Here is a 24,026-nt window from a genome sequence, read left to right on the forward strand (position 1 = left end):
ACAGATGGCTGTATTCATACTGCTGAGGAACAACAGGGATTATCTCAAGCCACTGGTGATGATTTGGAAGGATTCAAGCCCAAACCATACCAGAGGCCCTTCCTATTGTTAAAAGCATTAAAATATCCCCCCCAATTATTGCTTGTGCCAGGGCCCCGGCACTGCTTATAGGGATGTGGTTCTGGGTTGAAATCAAGGAGTCTGGGCCCCCCTTTCAGCTCTGCCAGAGGCTTTTTGCATGACCTTGATCTGTAACTTAGGGTAGGCTTCATTCCATTTAACGTTGACTAATGGCGAGGGTGTCTAATTAAACCAGTCATGTGTGCTCCCTCTCTGATCAGAGAAGGAAGAGAAAGCAAATTCAGGAGGTGAATCATGCTGTTTTAAGGCGAGTGTCAGAGACAAATGAGATGAATTGCCCTCTGGAAGTAGCTATTTCTTTCCATTAACCGAAGAGGAAGTCTACATTAGAAGAGTTTAGACTAGATGCCTGATTTATGAATGGCTAAAGTTAAGTAAAATTAGTCCTGTCCTTAATCTCTATGCATGCCTTTTTCTCCCTGTGCTGAATGATAGAAATAACACCTTCTGCACCTCACATTCAAAGGCACCATTGGACAAGAAGCATCCTTTGGAAAGAAATGAAACCTAGGAGCAAAAATACAACCATTAGAGAAGCAAAGCCCTTGCTCGTGAAACATCACAATGACAACATAAGCAGGACCATTAGGGGCATCCCAGTGCTTTTGCCATTTTCCCCCCTTCATATTTTGTCAGCAAAACACCCCTAAATGAGTGTTCCAAATATATCCAGGGGCAGCTGGCCTGTTTTGGGTGACTGCAGTAGGAGCACTGAGGAAGGCTGACCATGCAAGGGAGTGTAGGGCCCAGTCCTGGCCAGCAGCTTTGGAGGTTTTCCTTGGATACTGCTCTTCTCAACTGACAGGGACTAATTACTTTCTGTAAAATCTCCCAGAGGAATGAAAGCTAATGACAAACTAGAACAGAGTTAAAGAAAAAAAAAATATGGGGAGAAGAAAAGCTCGCATTTTCTTAGCAAAAATCCACAACATCTAAACCAGGCATGGATTAATTGTCCCAGTTGATAAGTTGTAGGTACATATGAGGCTTCCTTTTGGAAGGGAAAGCTTGCCTGTTTAACTACCTTGGGTAGTTAAAGGAGAAAAAATTAAAAAAAAAAAAAAAGACAAAAAAGTCCTTGTGTGGGTGTCCTGATAAGTGCTTATTTTGAATTGTAATATGGTACACGTGTATGGGCACAGCTGTGCTTGATAAGGCTTTCACCAGCACAACCATGTCCAAAACACAACCCCCTCACAACGTTTCTGTGTTATTGGGGGTAGCTGAGATACCTGTAAATCCATTAAATCTAGTAACAGGTCCTTAGAGACCATTTTGGGGTTATTTTGGGGGTGTGTTAAATTACTAAATCTTGTTATTAACGCTTTTATTTTATGATTTGCTGTTTCCAGGGCACAGACAGAAGCTTGATGACTCTAAACCTAGTTTGTTCTCTGAGCGCCTCAGTGATTTAGGGCGCATTCCTCATCCCAGTATGAGAGTAGGGGTCCCGACCCAGAGCCCACGGCCCTCTCTGAACTCTGCACCAAGTCCTTTTAATCCACAAGGACAGAGTCAGATTACAGGTAAGAGACAGAACCATAGGTTTGACTTGCACAGGCATTGGTAGTAATTGCTTATGGATATTTGTGTCTCAGCTGCAGTCAAAGAGGCTGTTACAGAGTGGGGGATGTTCTCCAAGCAAAGCTAGGTGGGAAGTGGATTGTTCTATAGTGCTTGAAGCTGAAAATGTAATTTTTTTTCTTTTTAATTTATTTTTGCCATAAATCTAAAATAGTCAGTCCAGGTCATTTGAGTAGGGATATTGTGAAATTCTAACTGCCACGTTGCTCTGTCTTCTCTGTGTTGCAATAGTACCTTCAGTGTACAATAGAATGAACATTTTTATTCAGCCTTATTATTTTGCAGTCTTGTTGAGGGAAGAAGCCAGCACTTGATGGTCTTTTTATCAAAATAATAATACAATCTTCTCACATGGTGGTTTCCTTCCACCACCAGTGCTGACCACGGTTACAATAAATGAACTGGGTTATGGAGAAATCTCCAAAGGTTGCTCATGAGGGTTGTATGCAACATTTATGATTGCATGCTGAGAGACAGATTTCATTGTGCTGAGAGAAATCATAAAGCACCCACCATGTGTCACAGATTAGAAGGCTGAAATAAGATGTTTAACTGCAGCTATGCCAGAAGTTTGCAGCAAAACTGTGAAGCCTACCAAATAAACCAACATTGTTTTTTCTAAAGTCAGAGCTGGTTAAATTTTTCAAAAGAGATTCAAAACAACTTCTATCTAACTTTGGACATTTCTAGATTCTAAATTTGTGCTGACATGTTTGTGTCTATCCAGGATGTAAAGAGGTGTTACCCCTGACCAATTGCTAGAATTGTTGGAGAACTTTACCTAGATGCCAGTCTGTCAACAAAGCTCTTGGCTCAATTCCCTAGACAGATTTAATACTCACTTCTGCTGTGACAGTTGTATCCACAGCAGAGTCCTTTGCCAGCATTTTACACCAGCATTCCTTTCCTGGTAAAGCACTCCTAGTATAGACATAGTCTTTGAGTCAACCTAGGAAGATTTCTAGTTTCATGTTTCAAGTGGTTTTGACATGATACCAGCTGAAACTCAGTGGTTTTAACAAAGTGTTGTGGCTTTCTTCTTCTCTCTTTTCCTTCTTTTTTTAAGTTCAACCAGTTTATTAATTTGCAGTAAGAAAGAGAAGTGAGTTAATTTGAACCCAAAGCACTCAAGGAATTGCAACAAAAAAATCATTCCCATGAGCTGTGGCAAAGTTCTCTCAGATCTAGATGTCTAACTTTAACTAGTGTAAAATGTTTATAATATATTAAATATGTTGATTATGCCCATTACATGGTACCTGCTGCTCCCCAGCTTCCCAGAGCAGGTTTTTTTGGCTAGGCTTCATGATTTGTTCATTGGACATGTGAAGTCAGGGCTCTTGTGCATATCATTTTCTGGGTAAGAACTGCTGAATTAAAACACAATATTTTTTTCTAACCAAGTCTTCTGTCCGGCAATGTTTGTAGATGTAGTTCCCAAGAAAGCAGGGGGGAAATCCAGGCTATAAGCAGGTTTTTTTTCCTTCTTCCTTGTGCCTCCATAGTTTACCTATTGTGCAACACTATATCTAGGAACGAAAGAGGCTGAAATTCTTCCTGACCCCATCTGGTGATCAGCTTATGCCCTGAAGCACAAGAACTGAGATCCCCTTGTAATTTTCTTCCTAACTAAGTGTAACCTCATATGCTGCTCCCCTTCACATAAATGCCTCCTGTAGAAAATGTTCTGCTGGCTTTGATTAATAGACTACTTCTCTGCCTCGTTATGAGGCAGCAGCAGCATTTACAGATCTCAGAGATGAAAGCTTCAGATGAGCTTTCAATAAGCCTGACTGGAAACAAAGTTGTGTGACATTCCCTGCCTTCTCTGCAAATTTAAGGCAGCACCAGCTGAGACTTCATCAAGAGAGGGAAGATGCAGTGCTGGTAAAGCAGAGAGAAGTGAGCTGAGGGATGCAGGCTGGATTTCCCATCTCTGGTGGATTATGTGCTTTTATTGTTGGATAAATTCAAGGTTATGGGATACATTAGAACCCCAAGTTGCTCTGATTTCCCCCATAATGGTGAGAACTCCCTAATGAATTAGTGGTCTGGTACAGTATTTCTGATGTTGTTTCCCACCCTCAGAAAAGTCCAACAGCCAGCTCTCGATTTACTTGCTGGTGGTCATCCCATTCAGTTGGGTGATTGGTGTGAGCATGTTACATGGGTGCAAGCTCTGGGAATTACACTGGCTCTCCACCAGGCTTTTGGGTGCTCTTCAGGACCTTGATTGTAATCTGTAAAGCTCAGCGTGCTCTGATGTTCCACCAAAGTGCTGGGATGCTTTTTTGCAGACAGTTCCTATTCTATGATCTTTCCTGTGGGATGAATGGGTACTCTTTGCTGCACAAACCATGCCAAGGAGAGATGAATGTGATGCCATGGATGAGGCACCCTTTGGTCGGGTGCTGAGTGGGAAATTGGTGAACATGCCCCTGCTTGTTGTGGTGGTAGGGAGTGAGGTGCTTGTGCTGTCCTTCAACACCAGTTTCCCTGTTCTGGTGGAATACTCAGAATGCCACTGGCTTCTTAACATAACCACTGCCTTGGGTATATGTTAAAAGGGGAATAGACCCTTCTGTCTGAAAACCAGGATTTTTGAATTACCTTCCTTGGCATTAACCAAGCATTCCTTTAGAAATACCATGCTTTCATTATCTCTTTGCCTAGTTATCATTTAGGGAAAATAATAAATTTCTAATAACTGGAACAGTAAATACTGATTTCCTACAAAAAAAATACATATTATTGCTAGCAAGCACATTTTGCTTCATTCCACTTGAGGCCTTGCATAGCTATTGCATGATTAAACAGACATATTATTTAAAGCCTGGCTGACCCACACCTGAGTCTGAAAGAACTCAGCACTTTAGGGTTCACTCTTATATTTCTTTTCTCTGTCTAGGTTGTGTTTATTTTCCTGGAGTATCAGAGTACAGGTTGTACAAATCACAGCACAGTCCTTAACCTACCAGAGGGCTGGGCTGTGGCAGGACAAGGCACAGAGTTGCCCTTATTCAACATGGCATTTTAACTAGGATTCAGCAAAAGCTACATCGAAGGGTGATTAAAAAACAAATGGTCCAATAAGCAGCTGCCTTTGCTGAGGCAGTGCAGATCCAATTTGAACCCTGCTTGCTGCCCGTAAATCAGGAATTCTGTCCATTCACATTTGTTCACTGGTATATTTGCTTTTTTTATTTTTTTCCCCTTTCCCTAACGGGCTCGTGCAACTTGTTCATGTATCCGATTACATTCCCGTTCAGACACTGAGCTGTTGCATCAGTGTTCCAGTATGAGACAAGGAAAGCCTGGGGTTTTTTTAAGATGCAACTGGTGAGGATTAGCTTCTGTAGGCCAGGAAAAGCCACAGGTGTAATGTCAGGAATGTGGTTGGTGTGAGGAGCCCATGGGCTGGGCTGTGGGGACAGCAAAGTGGGAGTTAAGTGAGGTTTCATGCTCCATCACCACTGCGGCACTGGCTGATCTATAGGCAACTTCTGACTTTCATCACTGAAATAACAGCCCTCAAAGGCAAGTCCTGTGAAACCTTCACTTTCTCCCCTTTTCCTCTTCCCCTTCTCCATGCAGGTCAGGGATGTTATGCTTCCATTTCTCATCATTTTAAAGCAGATTTAAAGTCTTCAGAGCCAGCTTAGCAGGAAGGTAGTGAGAAGATACATCTTCACTGAAGACAGCGACTGATTTCAGGGACAGTGCAAACGGAATCTGCAGCCTGCAAATTTTATGCAAATTGATTTCATCCTCTGGTTGACTGACAAGTTGCCACTGTGGACCTCCATTTCATAAAGCTTGCTCTCCTCCTATTATTCTTTTGACTTTTATTTCCCTCTACCCCCTTTTAAAACTTAGATTCCCACTGGCATGATTCATTGAGTTTATCTTTTTTTTTTTTTTTAATTTCAAAAATGTGACTCTTGGAGGGGTGGGAGGAGAAATGGATTTAGAGGTTCTTCAGGCCAAAATCTGGTCTCAATTACTTTTCTGTACATTGGGGTGTAACTCCACTGGATTTGACTTTGTTGATTGAACAGGGCAATCCAGATGAAGCCCTGGCCTTTTAAAGATGCCTAAAAAAGAGTTAGAGAAGGGAAGAAGGTTGTGTTTTGCTGTTGTTGTTTTGCTGAGGGGATTAGTGTTACAACAATAGTTGGGTTACTCATGCAGAAAGTCATCTTGGCTTTGTTAAGATCAGAAGTGAGGATATTTGCTCTAAGTGTTTACCAAAGATAGCTCCAGACAGCTTGTTTTTTACTATTGGCAGTAGCACTAATCCAACCAGCAGCCGCCAGAGCTAGAGCTGATGGCTGGGTTTAAATGAGAGTATGATGCATGTGATGTCTGGGTATTAGAGACAATACACCAAGGAGCTGCCAATCTTTGATCATGCTCTGGTCATGTAACTCATCTTGGAAAAGGGGGAATTGGTTTCTTTTTCCTATAGAAAACTAGTGTGCTTCACAATCCAATGCCAAAGTGAAAAAAGTTGTTCTTCAGGGATATTTGCAGGTTTTTGCTTCTCTCCAATGACACTTCAGAATATAGAAGGTGTCCTTCCCCATGTCAGGGCATTTGGAACTAGATGATCTTTAAGGTTCCTTCCAACCCAAACTGTTGTATGATCCTATGATAATTTCTGTTAGAAGAAGAGAAGTTGTGATACTGGAAAGCCACTTCCATATTGGAAGTTGAGATACTGGAAAGTCAAACCCCAGTTGTGATACTGGGGTTACTGGTGGGAGAAGGAGTCACTGGATGGGCTCTTTCTTTATTTCCTTTATAATTTTAGTTTTATGTGGTGCATCTCCTCTTGGACTAATTTTTAAAGACTCTTATTGTCCATTAAGCATCAATATCCACTGTCCATTTGTCCATTAAGCATCAATATCCACTGTCCATTTAATGCAGTCAGTCAGAGACAACAAAAGTCAAGAATCCTGTGCATGTCCCATGACTACAAATGTGACAGCAAAACCTAGACACAAAATAATATGCAATACTCAGTATTTCCTGCTTTGTGGAGGTTCACCTGGAAGTGCAAACAGGATGGAGCTGTTTGCACATTAGTTTAGGCCTCACCCCGCTGATTTGTTTCAGCTGAACTGTGCCCAGGCTGTCTCAGCATACCCACAATGTGCCCTGCTGTGAAGGAATACGCTGAGAGCTGCACTTCCCCTCACACCCACGCAGGCATAATAGAAATGTTTACAAAAGGAGGACTGCTCTTAGTAATCACTCCAAAGTTTTCGAGTGTAAAGGCCAGCTCAGAGTGGCCCTCTGACTCCTTCACTGTTGTTGAATGCTCAGTTAGCCCTTCCCCATGGCTGCCATATGTAAATGAGGGTGGCTTTCTCCTGGGCAGTTCATTTTATTTTTATATTAAGTATTTTTCCTTCTTTGGGAGGGATTCCTTTAGAGAGGAATCCACATGCACTCAGAGCTTTAAGGTTTCTCATCTGTTCTGGGCTTTTTTTGTGATGGGAGGATGTGCCATGCCTGCAGAGCATGTGGTGCTTTGGGTGATGGTGCAAAGTCCCTGGTTATCAGGGATCCTCTGGGAGCCCACCAGCCAGAGACAGGGAAGCTGGCCTGTGGTGTAGGAGGCCAAGGAAAACCTCTCACAAATCACCTCACAGCTTCTTCCCCAATAGTAGGTGTTAAACAGTCATCCCACCCCTTCAGGGCAGAGCAGGGAGGAGGTGAACCTCTTAAGGGCCTCATGTTTGCCTCAGAAGCATCTGTGTGGGTCTGCCCTGGAAGTGCTGCTGTGGCAGATGGCACATCCCTGTGGTGCCCCCAGCACCCTCCTTCCCCCAGGAGGTTTGATGGTGTGTGGGACCAGAAGAGCTGGTCTGGTGGGCCTCAGTGGCTGAAGTCAGTGCTCCAGCACCATTGCAAGGACCATCTCCCTGTGAACCAGCGGATACCACATGATCTGCATGTCCACCTCCAGGGACTGTCTGGGGAAGCTTTGGGCTCTGCCTCATGGCATTTTTCACTGTGAATTGGGCAATGCTGCTGAGCAGTGATGTTTGCCCTGTGGGCTCACAGGTCACCTTCGACTTGGCAGGGTGACAGTGTTTCACCTCTCTTCTCTCATGTCCCTGCAAACCTTGACCACCATCAGGCAGCAAGGGCTGGCTTTAGGGCATTTGCTCTGGGATCTGGTGAAACTTGTATTTTCACTTTCTGCTTTCCTAACGGGTCACAGATACCTTGAACCAGTCATCCGCAGGGCAACATTTCCCACCCTGCCTCGACCATGACCTCAGCCATGCCTTGGTGTGGAGGAATCGCAGTAACCCTCTGCCCTGAGGTACTGTGACCTCCTCCTCAGTCACTGAGCTCTGATGAATCATCTAATGTTCAATTTGGTTAAAGATTTTCCTCTTCATTATTTCCTCTTCCCTGGGAAGACCGGTGTATTTGAGGTAGATGTTGAAAGAATATGTGGTTGTTTTTGGGGTCAAGTAATCGTCCATCCAGCCCTATATCCTGCTTCTGACAATGCAGTGTGAGATACTGTTTTGAAATAACACATGAGCCTTTGAAAGACCACTTTTTGCTATTTGTCATTCCTGTGCCCACACAGACATTCACAGTTGCTAGATTAAGGGTGTTAAGTATAAAACCAAGTCTGGCATGGGTGTTCAAAGTGATGAGAGTGCCAGAGATGCTCAAGAAGTTCTTGTGCCATGAGGATTACACTATCAGGAGTGGCATGAGCCTCCAGAAAGGTGCCTCTTTTTCTGAGCTTTCCACCATCTTAGACCAAAATGATGTAAAAACATCCTGTACTATGACTTTTTTTGCAGCCTTTACCTGCTGTGTTATTTCCTCCTAGCACTGAAGCTGACCTAACCCCAAAACTTTAGGGGCCCTGTTTTCGATTCAGAAGCAGAGATTGAAAAGGTCTTGGAGTTTGAAGGATCTTGGATTTGAGATTGTGCTCTAACACACCATTAATTTTAAGATTGTTTTTCCAGCAAGCCTAGGCATTCTGTGGCCATTCAAAGATCATTTACCATTGACTATATGGTGAATTATCGTAGTGGAATGAGGCAGAGAAATATGTCAATATCAGCTGTAACAATGAGCAGTCAGTCAGATTTGAACCTGTGCCAATCTATACAACCCTGGTCTTGAAATTGTTAAAACAAAGAAGTTCATTACATTTAATGATCAAGTGTCCTTTGGATTTCTGAGAAGTTTATGTTAACCATTTAAATTACTCAGTTCTAATATAAATGGCAAACTCCAGGAAAATCCTCTTAAAATTAAATTGGAAGGTGGTTTTTTTTACATGTATATATCTATATAGTTATTTTGCTTCAAGGAAGTATCTGCTTTCCAGACATTTCTTCAAACAAATCATGTCTGAAGAGAAATAATAAACAAGAAGTAGCTGAAGCTACAAGGTTTTGCTGTGTGGAAGAGCAGGGAAAGGAGTTAAAAAAAGAAAAAAAAAGTTGAATTTCCTGAAAAAGAGCCTTTGCTTATGCCATGTGGCTGTCACATTGCTGTCTGCAAAGGAATACTTTAGCACAGTGTTCTGATAGAGCAAGTTCTCCAAATCAAGTATACTTGATGAGCTTCCCTGAAAATAGTGGGCAGGATTTGAAGAGATGTGTTACAATTTCTGTGAGCTAGTCCAGAGATAGTTTTCTGTTTATTATGCAGTGCCCCAGACAAACTTTGGGGCTGCAAGTGCTTTAGTTTTGTCAATGTAAGGAAATAAAAAGCATAATTTATGAGGTATTCAATGGTATCTTTATCATCACATATTAACTGAGAGTGAATGGTTTATGAATCCAAACATCAGTGAGTAAAACTAGGTCTCCTTCTACCAGTGCTTCAGCAAAAATTGATCTGTCTTTATCCTAAAGATAATTTCCTCCATAGTGAGCTGTTGCAAATATATCAGCAGGTATCGTTATCTTCCAATAGTTATCCCAAACCATTTGGTTTCATATTTTGTAATTGAGGGTACTGTAAGTAATTGGGCCAGCATCCAAATGTGACATTTTTTTGACGGATGCTGCAAGATTTATGACATTTTTCAGCTTGGCTAGTATTTTCAGCACTGAAAACACTATTGTGTGATGTTTGAACTGGATAACAGCTTGACAGGCGTGCCAAGTGCTGACTGTAGAGTCTGCCCACCTCTGAAGGAAACGGCCTTAGGTTGTGTCAGGGGAGATTTAGATTGGATCTTATGAAAATTTTCTTCACTCAAAGGTTGCTCAGGCTTTGGAACAGGCTGCCCAGGAAAGTGGCGGAGTCACCATCCCTGGAAGTGTTTAAAAAACTTGTAGCTAAGATGTTTAGGGACATGGTTTAGCAGTGGACCTGGAAGTGCTGGACTCAGTGGTCTTAGAGGTCTTTTCCAACTGTAATGACTCCATGATTCCATGAAGTCCACTTCCTAAGATCAGACCTGGGGCTCATTCTTGTTGTCTGCTTCTGTTTCTGATTCCTGGAGGATTGGCAACTCTTAGTATGATATGTTGGAAGAGAGACACCAGGAATTTGCATCCCAGCTTCTAGACCTCTGGTCTGTTCATTTCCCACAGAAATTGTTCTGGGGAGGGAAAAGCACAGGGCTGAGTGTTGAGGAGCAAGTTGTGTTTCATTACGTTCTCACTCTTGGTAGTACTGATGTGTGTATGTTCAGTAATCCCACTTCTTTCAATTAGGCTGTTGATACCCTAAAATTTTTCTTCCTTTAAAAAAAAATTATCTTTTTTTTTTTTGTTTGTTTGTTTTTATTTTCCCCCTAGACCCCAGGCAGGCGCAGTCATCCCCGCCATGGTCCTATGACCAGTCTTACCCATCCTACTTGAGCCAGATGACTTCACCGTCCATTCACTCCACAACTCCCCTGTCCTCCACTCGAGGCACGGGACTTCCAGCCATTACCGATGTGCCCAGACGCCTCTCAGGTAAAGACTCTCTTTTGCCTAAAACAATTATGCAGAGAGGAACAGGACTGGCAGAGGCTGCCTCTGTGGCCTCAGACAAACCTTGGCAAGGAGAGCAAACCTCAGCAGTGATACCAGGGTTCCTGCATGACAGGCAGGAATCAAAATCCCTTTTTTTTTCCGATATGGAAGAGCTGTTATGTTGCTCTGAGCATGTCTTTCTCGAATAACTTTAGGTCCATTTCGGATTAGATTATTTTTAAATTGTGAACCCGATTCTTTGAACAAATTCTCTCTCTTTTTTTTTTTTTTTTATTTCCCCTACAAAAGGATGTTCACTTGCATGTAATTAGGTACTGGCACAGGTTTCCCAGAAAAGCTGTGGCTGCCCCATCCCTGGAAGTATACAAGGCCAGGTTGGATGGGGCTGGGAGCAAATTGGTCTAGTAGAAGGTGTCCCTGCATATGGCAGGGGGGTTGGAACAAGATGATCTTAAGATCCCCTCCAACCCAAACCATTCTGTGATCCTGTGTTTTAAAGCAAATGTTATGCTGTCTATTTTTTGGTGCTTTATCTTTGTGGTATGAGTGTTGTTAGGCATCCTGACAGATAGATGCCTTTATTTCTTCAGTAGTTATGGCTGAGGTTCACTCTCCTGTATTTCAATCCAGTAGCTCAAGACTGTTTCCTTAGTTAATATGTACTTAAGAAGCCTATCAGAAACAAGCTGAGTCACTTAAAGGTAAAGATTGGCCAAATTGTTCTTTGGAATGATGCAGGAGAGAGGAAATACATTTAGGAACATAGACGAGACAGGAGTGAGGAACTGAGACTTTTTTTTACCAAACAAATGCACATTTATGTATTGCACAATTCACCTTCAATGGTCTCAGTGATAAAACCATCTGTGTAAAGTAATCTGATTGCCCCAAAGTAAGAGAGAGTCTGTCATGGCACACAGTCACCTTGTACCTCTTGCCAAAAATGAGGAACCTTAGGGGAGGGAGGCTCAGTCTTAAAACTCCAACCTTGCAAGTGTGGAAATATTAGCAGCGTATGCCAAAAAAGCATGTGTAATGTAAAGAGAGCCTTTATGATTCATTAATGAAAACCAAAGAATCAGTCTTATTACATCTATTTTTTGCATGTTTGCAAGATATTATTATAATCTTGGATGCTGCTGCCATACACCTGTTTGATTCCCAGCCAGGTGAATTTCTTGCTGTTGTGTTTTCCCCTTCCACCAAGCTCATAGCACTGGAAATGTTGATCCCTCCACTGAGCTGCATCCCTGACAAGCTGAACTGCAGCCAGCAGGCGTGGAGGATTTGATTAGCATACACTCCTTGATTTCTTTCATCTTGGAGGAGGGAAGCTTTGTTTCTCAAACAGCCAGCTGCAAACCCCTCTGCAGCCCTAGTGCACTCTGCCTTCACAGAGATCTCCATGCGGGCCGAGGGCTGGAGGGTTTTGGAGCAGGTTCCTGCGGGCTCTCCATGCAACACCCTGACTTGGGTCAAAAAACTCGATCGGCTTGATGCTGAGGAAATGCTTTGTTTGGCCTGAAACAGTTTCCCTTTGAGTCAGAGCCTCCTGATGCTCTGTGCTGTCGAATGGGTTATTTTTGCAATCGTGCCCGCGGCAATACCTGCAGGAGAGGCTCGGCTGGGACCTGGCAGCTGCACGCCGCATGCTTGCCCTGCAGCCCTTGCTTGTCTGTGTGTATTCAGACGTGAGCGCCTGGCATGTGGGCACAGGCAGGGAGTGACTAAAAGACCTGGCTGTGTTCGTTGTGCGGCCCTGGACTGAACTTTCCTGCCGTGCTCTATGGCCAGTTGCCTTCGCGCTTCTTGTCCTTCATCTTTCCAGGGCTCGAGTGATGCCTCTGCAATGCCCTGACCTTTCCCAGCGTGGGGATCTTGCTTCTAGTTAGATTCCAGAGTGAAAAAGGGGACTTTGATCCTCCACAAGTGCCAGAGGTTGTGTGCAGTGTTTGCTGACAGAAATAGAAATTCAGAATAGAAATGATCTATTCAGAATTAAAGAGAGGCATTCCTGGCTGAAGGACCCACTCAGGTGTTCAGGATGCAAGCAGGCACATTGCAGCCTCAGCTGCAAACCTGACAGTGCCTCTCAAGGGTTTCACTGGCAGTGCCACAGGGATGGAGGGCAGCATCCAACACCTCCTCTATCTAAAGAGAGAGAGAAATGCAAGTTTTAAGTTGCCCCGTACAGCAAGCAGTTTACCCCTCACACTCAAAGAAATGCAAATCTCCACTCAGTTACTTAATGCATATTTAGGAAGAGAACAGAACTTTGAAGAGGGTAGAAAATTACTGCAAAGAAACACTAAAATCCTTAGAAAACTTCAGGCGTTTTTAAAGCATGAGGGAGAAATTAGAGTTTTATAAGGCCTTGAATAAAAAAGTCACTTTCCGATACAGTGGCAGAAATCTGATTATCAAGGCTGTTAAAAGTATACAAGGTCGTTTTAATGAATGCCATATTTACTGCCTGTTGCTTAACATCATGCAGGAGGAAAACTGAGCAAAACCTCCCCCCTAACCTTGTCTGTCACACCTACAGGCACAGAACTTCCTATCTGCCCTAATTTCAAAACACCCACCCTTTCCACGAGCCTCCATGGCTTCACCTGGACAACTGCTAAAGTTGTTCTCACCCAGATGTTGAAAATATTCCATCCAATACAACAGAAGTGGCTCCTGGGTTTATTGTCAGTGGCAGCCCTCAGGAGCTACTTTTAATCATTTTCCTTTGACAAAAACCACACTCATCCTATGGCCAAGTGGTGGTGTTCTTCCCCATCTTGGGATGGATACATGAGCCAGCAGTGTGCCCAGGTGGACAAGAAGGCCAAAGGCACCTGGCCTATATCAGCAGTGGCAGCAGGACCAGGACAGGGACCATCCCCCTGTGCTGGGCACTGGTGAGGTCACACCTTGAATCCTCTGCTCAGTTTTGGGACCCTCATAACAAGAAAGACATTGAGGGGCTGGAGTGTGTCCCAGAGAAGGGAACAGAGCTGGGAAAGGATCTGGAGCACCCTTTCCCAGGGTCTGAGGAGGAGCAGCTGAGGGAGCTGGAGGGGCTCAGCCTGGGGAAGAAGAGGCTCAGAGGGGACCTACTCACTCTCTACAACTCCCTGACAGGAGGGTGCAGACAGGTGAGGGTCAGGCTCTGCTCCCAAGTAACAAGTGACAGGATGAGAGGAAATGGACTCAAGTTGCATGAGAGGAGGTTAGGAAAGGATATTAGGAAAAAATTCTTCACTGAAATGGTGGTAAGGCATTGGAATAGGCTGTCCAAGGCAGTGGTGGAGTCACCATCCCTGGAAGTGTTCAAAAGGCCCATGGATGTGGCCCTTAGGTACATGGTTTAATGTTGAACATGGTGATGCTGGGTTGGACACAATGGTGTTTTTTAGCCTTAAGGATTCCATGAAATTTGGTGATGAGGTTGCCTGTGTTTAAACCCCAGATTAGGCTGAGCATCTGAAGAGGTTTGGGGCTGCAGGACAGGATGTGGTGGGGCGCTGCCATAGCAGTGCATGCAGTTCCTCATCCCATGGCAGAGGAGCAAAGGGCAGCAGGCTGCAACCCCAGGGAGCTCCTCAGGCAGCTGCTGCAATGCAGCTGAACTGGTTGTGTCAGTGTCTCAGAGGGCTTCTTTGCCCTACTGGCAGGTTTGCATGCGTGCTGCAGGCACGTGCACATGTGTGCCCATGGCTGCCAAACTGCAAGTGTTCATCTTCTATATTCTCCAACTGGGGGTCAGTGCTCTGTTTGCACCGACAGCTAATCAATGATATATCCCAGGTATTTGGGCAGTATTCAATAGCATGAGCTGAAAAGCAAAGCAAAAAAAATGTTATCTGGCATCACTCATGCAACTTTTGAACCAATGATCTTTCTGGTCCAGAAGTTTCACATTAATATCAAGAACAAATAAAGAAACAAGTTCATAAGGCCATGAAATTGCCTTACCTTAATGTTCCAATAATAAAATGAGCAGAATTCCCCATATTTTATTAAAATGTCTGTCTGTTCAGACTTCCCCAGAAGACAGTGAAAGTTGGTGGCCCAGCAGATTAATATTCTTAATTAAATAATATTGTAGTGGAAGCCATGGGAATATAAGAAAAGGGTCATTTTAGAGAGAGTTTGCCTGAGGGATGTAGTCTTATTGCATGATTCATAGTGAATGCACTCAGTCTTTGTGTCCTATGCATAACCAAAGTGCATGTGGGATGGAGAGCATGGGTGACTATTATGTAATTAATGTATATGATTCATATAAATATACACATCACAGCCATTTTACATAACACTTTGGGGCTGATCCAGCAAGTCCTCCCCACATGGAAGGTTCAGAGCAGGGAGTACAGGTTGGGTTGTTCTTGCAGTCAAAAGAGGGCTGCTCCCAGGCAGGGGAAGGAGGGATGGGTAATTGATGTCCACAGGGCAGACATCCATTCCTGAGACGCTCACCCCCAACTCCCTTTTGAATCAGAGGGGACAAACTGGCATTTTCAGGACTTGGCTGGTCTGCAGGTGATCTCTGCTGGTCCCTGGCAGTGCCTGGCAAGAGCCTGTTTGTCTCTGAAGCGAGCCTAGGTGAGTAGCTCAAGTACAGGCACGTATGATCTGATAGTCTGCCTTTGCTGAGGTGATTTAAGAGACAGTTTAACTGTCCCATAAACATATCCATATCACAGCCTAATTACACTCTAGTCCTGATTTAACCCTACCTCACCCTGACCTCGACCTTCTCCGCTGTTTAAGGGTATGAGCTGGATTTTAATTTTTTTGAGAATCGTGAGAACGGGAAGGTGAGGAGACTTCTTCTTCCCCTACACTTTTTCTGGACCTACTCACCCTTCTGTCTTAACATAGAGACTAAAAAAGTCTCTTACTTTTTGCTTCACCATTGAGAGAGATTTGTGGGGTCAAGATCTCCAGATGCTGGAGGACCTGTCCTGCAGGTGTACCACAAACACGTTCAGTGCTGACTGTGGAAAATCCTGTCTGTGTTTGACAGGTTCCATATGACAAATGAGAAAATTAGAACTTAATCTAAATAGCAGGACAAATTACCAAACCCACCTTTTCCAGGCCTGGGCGGGACCCTTCTGAGACATTTGTCAGTTGGGGATGTGCCACCAAGCCCAGACATTGCTGTCTCACGAGCTGGAGTCCCCAGAGGATGCAGGGTGGACTTTGCTGTCTTTATATTTACTGTGTTATTTGAGTAGGGGCATGCTGAGATCGATGAGGGAGATGCTGGGATCAGGCGCTAAACAAAAGAAGTCTGCAGCCCCATCCCTCTGAACTAAAATGGCCAGAAAGAGGTATCTTCACCAATAAATCACACAGTGGTAGGGCTGGACTGTTAAATACCAGTACTGTTAAGCTGTCAGCAAGGCTGGTGTTGAGTGGGGTTGGCCAGCATGGTCTCAAACAGGTCCCAGCTGTGGTTTGGAAATGAGCAGAGTCCTGAACCTGCTCCTGTGGGCAGCTCAGAGTCAGCCACCCCATTATGGAGTCAGGATTTAACATTACATCTGTGGCCAGACCATCCTGACTGGATTTAGAGCCAGAGAATGTGCCCTGACCCTGTTTGCTAGTTCGTGTATAGCCAAACTTTTCCATTAATTCGTCTCGCCCTGTAGATAAATCACCACAATGTTCTGGGCCATCCTGGACCCTCATCTCAAATTGAAATTTAAGAAAACTTCCTGTTCTCCCAGCTCACTGATGGCTGGCAAGAATAAATGCAATGCCAGCCATGACTTAATCAGGGACAATACTGGTTTTTTACCCAATTTAATTTTCATTCTTGTTAGCCTAAAAATCATATAATAAAAAAACCACATGCAATGGAAGCAGCTCCAGCTGAACCTCTGGATTTAGTATTTGTATGTCAATGAGAAAGAGGCTGACTGTGATGGGCTTTTTTTCTTGGGGTCCTGTACTGGTTGTCATCTTGGGTTTCTCACCCTGTGTGTGAATTACCTTGGATTTTGCTAGTGTCATGTACCCATATGATTTTTTTTAAGTAGGATTTTTCCTTTTTGGGGGGAATTTGGTCTTTGAAACAGCTTTTAGAAATAAAGGCTGTTTGTCTTCTCCTAAGGAGCTCAGAAAACTTTACAGCAACTAAGTAGAAACTGTGGCCATGGAAGTAGCTGTGCTTTCATCCCTTAATTCCTGCTAACTTGATTAAATGTTGTGGGCAATAAGGAAATTTCAGGACGGGACCTTTCATAAAGGAAGGCACTAGTGCTGTCTCCAAAATACAATTCTGTTCTTCTTTATGTGCTGTGGGAAGCAGAGAAACAGTTAATGCTGTGGCTATTGCCAGCATGGCCCTGGTGTGAGCAGCCCCTGCCATGAATGAGCAGTTCACGCTTCAGCAATATTGTCTCAGGCTCTTGGCAAACCCAAGAACCCAGCTCGGTTTCTGGTGTGCTTGCTATGCTGGGATGTTTTTCTTGGTGACTGTAACAATTTTCACTCTGTCTTCTTCTTCTTCTTTTTTTTTTTTTTTTTTTTTTAATTAAATGGAAGCCGAAAGACTCAAGGTTGTCTCTGTCTCCATTTTGCCTTGCTAATGTTCAATGCTTTCCCTGCAAGGTGAAACTGAGTCAAGGCAAAGTAAAGAACTTGGGGGAGGTCAGGTCTTCAGAAACAACCCGCTCATTTTGCTGCCTTCCCTAAACTTGTAACTCGCCTTCCTTTTTCCTTTTTTTTTTTTTTTCATTATTTTTCAGTGGTTCTATTTATTTTATTTACCGCAGGTTTTCCATTTTTAGTCTCCTGCCCACTTGGTGCCACCTGGGAATCTCAGCACCTTGGCACTCGTCTGTGGGCTTTCAGTAGCAGCCTCTCCACTGGGCTGAATCTCTCATTGGAGTAATTGTCCAGAAGATGCATTGCATGATCCCTACCTCAAATTTTTCTAGCGTGGGTGGCCTCAAATTAGGCACCTATGCCCATATTTAGGTGGTAAAACAAGTGGGCTGATTTTCAGATGTTTCAATGTTACAATGTGTGTCTTTAAGCCCTCTTCATTTACTTAAAACGGCTGTTGGGAGAGGAAATAAACAGGAAAAATGAAGGCAGAGGGAAGGAGTTTTATTCCTGAAATAAGGGATTTTAAAAAGTACTGAAAAGAAACAAGTGGAATGTTTTGAAATGGAATAAATTTGTTGCTGATACAGGCAGGAAATAGCACACTCAAATATATATGGATGTATAGATATATTTTTATCTGAGCTTTTTTTGCAATGTGTTTTATATTTAGGACACATATCAAGATTTGCATCTGTTTCCAGAACTTGCTGCTAACAGTTAGTAATGATGCCAAAACATACTTTAGTTCCAGCTTGAGACCAAATGATATTCAGGGCTTTTTTTTATTACTAATTTAGGGTCTGATATTAATTAAGGAAATTTTCCATAAGTGCCAGGCTTTTTCTGAAGAACTCATTAAAATTATATTAACTTAAACCGGAATCACAGTCTGAGCATGTTTTGTAATGATTATTCTTACTGACTCTGCTGGGTTTTGTAAACAGAATGCTAATTGTTAGTGGGGCAACCGGGTCCTCAATTCCAGACTTCCAAAGGGACAGATCCCGAGCCACTACCTAGATGTGTGTTCCCAATAAAGTCAATAAGCCTCTAACAGGAAGGCTGTGGGATCAAGCTCTTTGTTTCATCCTTCTGCAAAGGCGTTTGATGATTTCTCCCTTCCCTTTCTGGAATTGCTGTTAATTTTCTACCTAGGATGGAGCCAGCGATGGCAGCTGAGGCAGACTCACATGTGTGCTGATGTGGAGAGGAAATGGATCTTCATGTGTGAAGCTCTCTGGTACATACAGGGTGGTCAGATCCACTTATTTACCCCCTCCCCTCATGGGCCCACAAGAAAGCTGGAGAGAGGCTTCTGACATGAGCATGGAGTGACAGTGCAAGGGGGGAATGGCTCTAAACTGAAAGAGTTGATTTAGATCAGACATGAAGAAATCATCTCTGTGAGGATGGTAAAATACTGACACAGGCTGCCCAGAAAGGGGGTGGATGACCCATCTCTGGAAACATTCAAGTCCAGGTTGAATGGAACTCTGAGCATCCTGATCTAGTTGAGAATGCTGCTGCCCTTGGCAGGAGGGTTAGAATAGGTGACTTTTAAAAGGCCGTTTCCAAACCATTCTATGATTCTATGATGTTGCCCTTAAGTCTTTGTGGCCTTGTATCTTTGTTGCATTGAATTGAGTTTGATTAATTGGCCAATATGAATTTACTAAATGATTCCATAAAATGCTGGAGAATTTGGTCCTTCTCAGACTGTGACTGTGTTTGGTAGAAGGTAAGGTAAAGGAGTATCATATGCCTTTCAGGAGCTGAATGGTTTAAATTCTGCAAATTTTACACTAAAAAGTACAATTCAAGAGGTAAAAACTGCTGCTGGTAGAAATAGCTGGAGATGCCTTGGTTTTCATTGAAATTTCCTCTCATTTCTGGCTATTCAGAATTTGACCACACTGAATTTGGTCAGCAAGGGAGTGTTAGATCCCAGCAGAGCTTCAAAAACACCTTTTTGAAGTGGTTTAGTAATGGTTGCTGGCCCCATTTTACTCATGACCAAATCTCTTTCTCTTTTGATGGATGTTTTAGCAGAAAAGAACCTGGTGTCCTGCCAGCTTGGCTGTCATATTTCAAAGAGCTTTGATACTGGTGATACTGGGCTGATATTGGTACAAAAGGGAAGGCAAGAGCCATGCAAGTGGCTCAGCTTTTCTGTGGTTGTACAAAAGCAAACAATGTAGGCAGTGAAGAAGATGAAGATGGATGAGATAAAACGCGAGAGCGCACCTTCACGTGGGGCACGAAGGATGTTATTAAGGGAGAAGGAACTGCTTCATATGCATAAAGGGAGTGTATTTGGGGACACTAATCTGGAAATCTCTTAATGTTTGCTTTCAGACTGACTCAAAAGAGAGTGAGGGAAGGGATCAAAAGCAGGAGATGCCTTCCTGAGCTTGGGACATTTTCCCCATGTCTGCAGGAGCAGTGTGCGGGTGGTGGAGTGGCCCCTCAGGGAGAACCCAGCCCTGTACCCACGTGGTGCTTGATGGTACTGCTGTGTGCAAGGGGTTTTGTGGAGTGTGAGGATTTCTAGCAATGGTGAAACTTCATCTCTGAGGCACAGGGAAGAATAATTTGACATAAACCAATCTCCACAGATGTATAAATTCATTGATTATTGTACAGGGAAACCCATGTGAACACCTGCTTTGAACCCAAGCGTAAGATTTCCCCATATTACTTGTCATTTGAACTTGAGGGCAGCCTTTGAGAAAAAAAAGAAAGCCCAAACACTCAGTTGGGCTTAATTAAAAAATTTCCAGGGAAGGAAAACCCATCATAGCCTTTGGTTACAGATGCTAATTGACCTCACTTTGAAATTTGGGTCTTATTATCAGTCTGAATTTGTCTAACTTTAGCTTCCACTCATTTGAACTTGCTACAACTTTGCTATAACTTTGTCTGCCAGAACATAGCACTGATTTTGATTTCTGAGGGTCTCATGCGTTCCTGTGCTGGTGACAGGCACAGAGAGGTGGGTAGGACAGGAGGCTGTGGCGGTCTCAGGGAGGGGGCAGAAGCCACAGGGAACTGGCTGGTGCGGGACAGAACTGGTTTGACGTGCAAGGAATCTGAAGGGGGACTGTGAAAAAATATTTTGGTCAATTCAGTTTGCTGTGGCTTCACTATAATCTGTAAAATCATGGAAGTTCCCTTTCCTAATCAGCCAAACTCCTACTGTATCTGTGACAAGAGGTTATTTTTGGTTGAATTACTAGCGGCACTCTACTTTTCCAACCCACGTGAAAAAATGGACTGGGTGAGCATTTTTCACTGACTTTGTGAGCTTCTGCAATTCCTTTAGGAGTTTTACTGCTCTTGTATCTGCCCAATTGAAAAGTCCTCACAAAATGAATTTAATTTCTCAGACAATACCCTAGATGGAGATAAAGAATAAAATAGTAGGATGTATGTCATTGCTTAGTTTTCCTACACTGTTTAATCTTCCATTTTAAGAAACAAAACCATAATCACAGGAGCTTTTCCTCCCAGGTTTAGTTTGCATTTCCATTGTCAAAAGCAAAGCTCAGAGCTGAGGCTGTGGCCCTGTTGGGGAGCAGACACCCAACCAGAGCAGCCTCTTTGCTCTCCACAGTCCTAATTATTCCACAGGCAAATTTGCAAATAGACAGTTGAAACTGTGCTAATCTCTTGGGATTACTTGGACCAGGCAATGTTCTCATTGTCTGAAGAAGTTTAGTTCTGTCATGAGAGGTATCATCATACACTTAATGCAGGGGATTTTGTGGTGGTTTAAAGGTGCATTTGGAGGAGGACAGGAGTCAGTGTGCTGTGTGCTCAGCCCTGTCTGGGCCATGTCATCTCCAAACTTCCCAGTTGTTGTTCTCAAAGTCTCTCTAATCACCCATTTAATCTTTTATCTTGTGGTAGCCATGAATGTTAGCTGTAATAGGTTATTTTGTAATTTGGGAGTGCTGGGATAGGCAGCTAGAAGAAGCCTTCTTGGGCTTGTGTGAGAAAGAGGAGCAATAGTGAGAAAGAGGAGCAATAGTAAGAAAGGAGAGGATTGGCAGAGAAAACACCCTGAAGGTTTTAAACCAAGGATCAATTCTGAAAGCAAAATGGAGGGGTAGGACATCTCATGGCAATCTTTCCATCTCTTAACATCACAAATCTCTGGCAGTGAGCAGTGAAAGGTGGTATGCTTGGGTTAGGAGCGATACCCACAAAGCCTCTTTCATTTAGCTGAGATGAAAAGCCCCTACACAAGGTCTAGTGATGCCACATGTGTGGTTTCCACTCGTTATTTTTAATGTTTATCTGGGATATCACTGTCTGATCCATAGGCATCACTGCTTTTTAATGCCCTTTCGTATTAAACAGGCACTGTTTAGAATTGGCAGAATATTATAAAGCCAGCAGCTAAAGGTATGTCTATCTTGGTTAAGTTTATTAATTAGGCTTCACAATGGGCTTGCTTGGAAAGCCAGTTTGAAACACAGGTACCAAATCTATGAGGCACATCATTTTTATTGGATAGATGTCTGTAAAAACACAGCTTGCCATTTTTAATTTTGCACTGAAATGATGTTTTGTGTTGTGTTGAAAGCTGATTGTGGGATTGAAAATTTTCCACAAACTGGAGATCAGTCCCCTTGTCAAGGCATCAGTTGAGGTTTTGGCTTTAGCTGGAGCATCCAGGTTTGGCTCCTGCAAGCAGTGCAGTTCAGTGATCAAAGCAATAGTTGTATTTGGGAATAGCTAATGAACCTCTGCTGGAATCACTGCTGGCTGCAGAGAGTGTTTGTATTGTGATGGTGTCTGGAGGTCTCATCCCCCTTGTGCTAAGGACTCTACAGTGAAAGAGAAGGAAGAAAAAAGGAAATCAGCCTGTCCCCTATGAATTTGCACTCTTAGGTACAGTACAGCTTGATTACAAGATGTGCAATGGAATACAAGAGGGAATTGGAACATGAAGGGAATCAGTGAGGTGGTGGCAGGGGTTGCAAAGAGCAACATTGGTATTTTTGGTTTCTTTGCAAAAAAATGAACTTTTAAGGAGGTTACTGAAGTAGCTCTGGGGCTCTTCACCTCCTTCCAGGCTTCAGAACAAGCAGGAAAGAAAGGAAAATCTGCTTGTCACACTTGAAATAAGAAGCAAATGGTGTTGGTCAGGTTAGGCCAAGGGACCATCCAGGACCCATCACCTTCTCAGCTTGGCCAGAAGTGGTCCCTCAGTTCCCCTGGAGCTCAAAATCAGAATATATATATTGAAGGTTTCTAGCTGGATCCCTGTATTTAATACCTGTTGACACAGCTCTGTGAATCTGTTTACCCTTAGGTAGGTGGGAATTAACCTCAAGGGAGCTGCTGGATCAATTATATTTCCTATAAGTCTGTAGTGTCACAGTCTTATCGGACTGACGGAGACCTTGTGAGATCATGTGATCTGCGCTCCTGTGTGGAGAAATAGGATCAAACATTTGCAGATGATTCCTGTTGAGTGGAGCCAACTAGTTATGCGTGTTGTTGCCACTGAAAACAAAAATAAAACTACGTCCCAAAGAAGGGATCCTAGCCAAAAGTATTAATTACGGTTGAAATAGCTAATCTGAGTGCAGCTAAAAGACTAGAGCTGGACAGGATTTGTCAGCCATGAAAGTATAGAGACCTCTGTGAAAAAGATCATAAACATTTAGATACCCTCAAGGGTGCAAATTTCAAGGCCTGGGATCCAGTCTAGGGGCTGACCACTGAAAAACAGACCCTCTGCAAATGTTACTGGCTGGCCAAATAGGAAGGGAAGCAAGTGCCTCAAAAACACCAGAAGGGCTGCTGACCCGAAATCTCTGCAACATAAGACCAAGATGAAATGGCTCATTGGAAGAGGCATCTCACAGAAGCTGCTCAGAGGAAGTCCCTGGGAACTGTGATGTGGATGCTGGCATGGCTGGAGGAGCCACAGAGGAATCCTGGCAATGGGAAAAAGGCACCTCTCTTCCCGCTTTCTCCCTCTTCCTCTCTCAAATATCTCCCTCCAAAGGGATTTTTTTTTTGTTTGTTTTTGTTTTCATTTTGATTCCTGCTAAAAGCCAACCCGTGTTGTTTTCTTTTTTATGGGTGAAGAGGCGCGCAGGGAGGATCTAAGCAGCGCCGGAGCCGAATTGGGAGCCACTGTATTAGATTCCAAAATTAGATAGGAAGCTGGGTTTAAGGGTAGTCCAAACCCAACCAGTTCCTCATTTGGCCTGGCCCATGTAGGTGGGCCAGACTGGTTTGGAGCTGTTTTTTGGACAGGCTGTTTGCCCGTGGAGGAAGCCATTCCAGCCGCAGTGGGGCTGGAGCCGGCGCCTGGTGCTCAGCCGGGCCAGCTCCTGCTCTCGCTGGCCTGGGCTGCAGATGCACTGGAGGCTTGGTTTGAGGCAATTCTGCTGCTGCTTTCTCAGCAGATATAGGCAACTGAAGGTGCTAATTCAGGCTGAGTTCGTATGCATCTTTTTTATCTCAGAAATCAGGATTGCATATGAAATTTATTTCAAGTCAAGTTCTCTTTGCTCTGACTTCCACTTTTTTTGTGTCTTCACCCATTGAAGAGGTTATAAAAAATGTCTTTTGGGTTTTGCCTTTAATCTTTGTAACTTTGCAACATTTTCCAACAAAGGATTTCATAGTATTTTCTAAACTGTACTACTAACTTTTGTCATTTGGCTAATATGAAGTATT

At 43.5% G+C, this 24,026-nt stretch overlaps 1 protein-coding gene across 5 annotated transcripts in view; it reads left to right on the plus strand.

Moving 5' to 3' along the window:
• RUNX2 (RUNX family transcription factor 2) overlaps nt 1-24,026 on the plus strand; it is a 215,397-nt gene that overhangs the window by 110,713 nt on the left and 80,658 nt on the right. For 4 of the 5 annotated variants that reach the window (XM_058021192.1, XM_058021193.1, XM_058021194.1 and 1 more), the window contains 2 exons: nt 1,494-1,667; nt 10,530-10,691. In XM_058021192.1, the coding sequence (XP_057877175.1) occupies nt 1,494-1,667; nt 10,530-10,691 (336 nt within the window). The remainder of the gene's footprint in view (nt 1-1,493; nt 1,668-10,529; nt 10,692-24,026) is intronic. The other variant, XM_058021196.1, reaches the window with a different exon arrangement.

Source organism: Melospiza georgiana, chromosome 3 (genome assembly GCF_028018845.1).
Source record: "Melospiza georgiana isolate bMelGeo1 chromosome 3, bMelGeo1.pri, whole genome shotgun sequence".
NCBI lineage: Eukaryota > Metazoa > Chordata > Aves > Passeriformes > Passerellidae > Melospiza > Melospiza georgiana.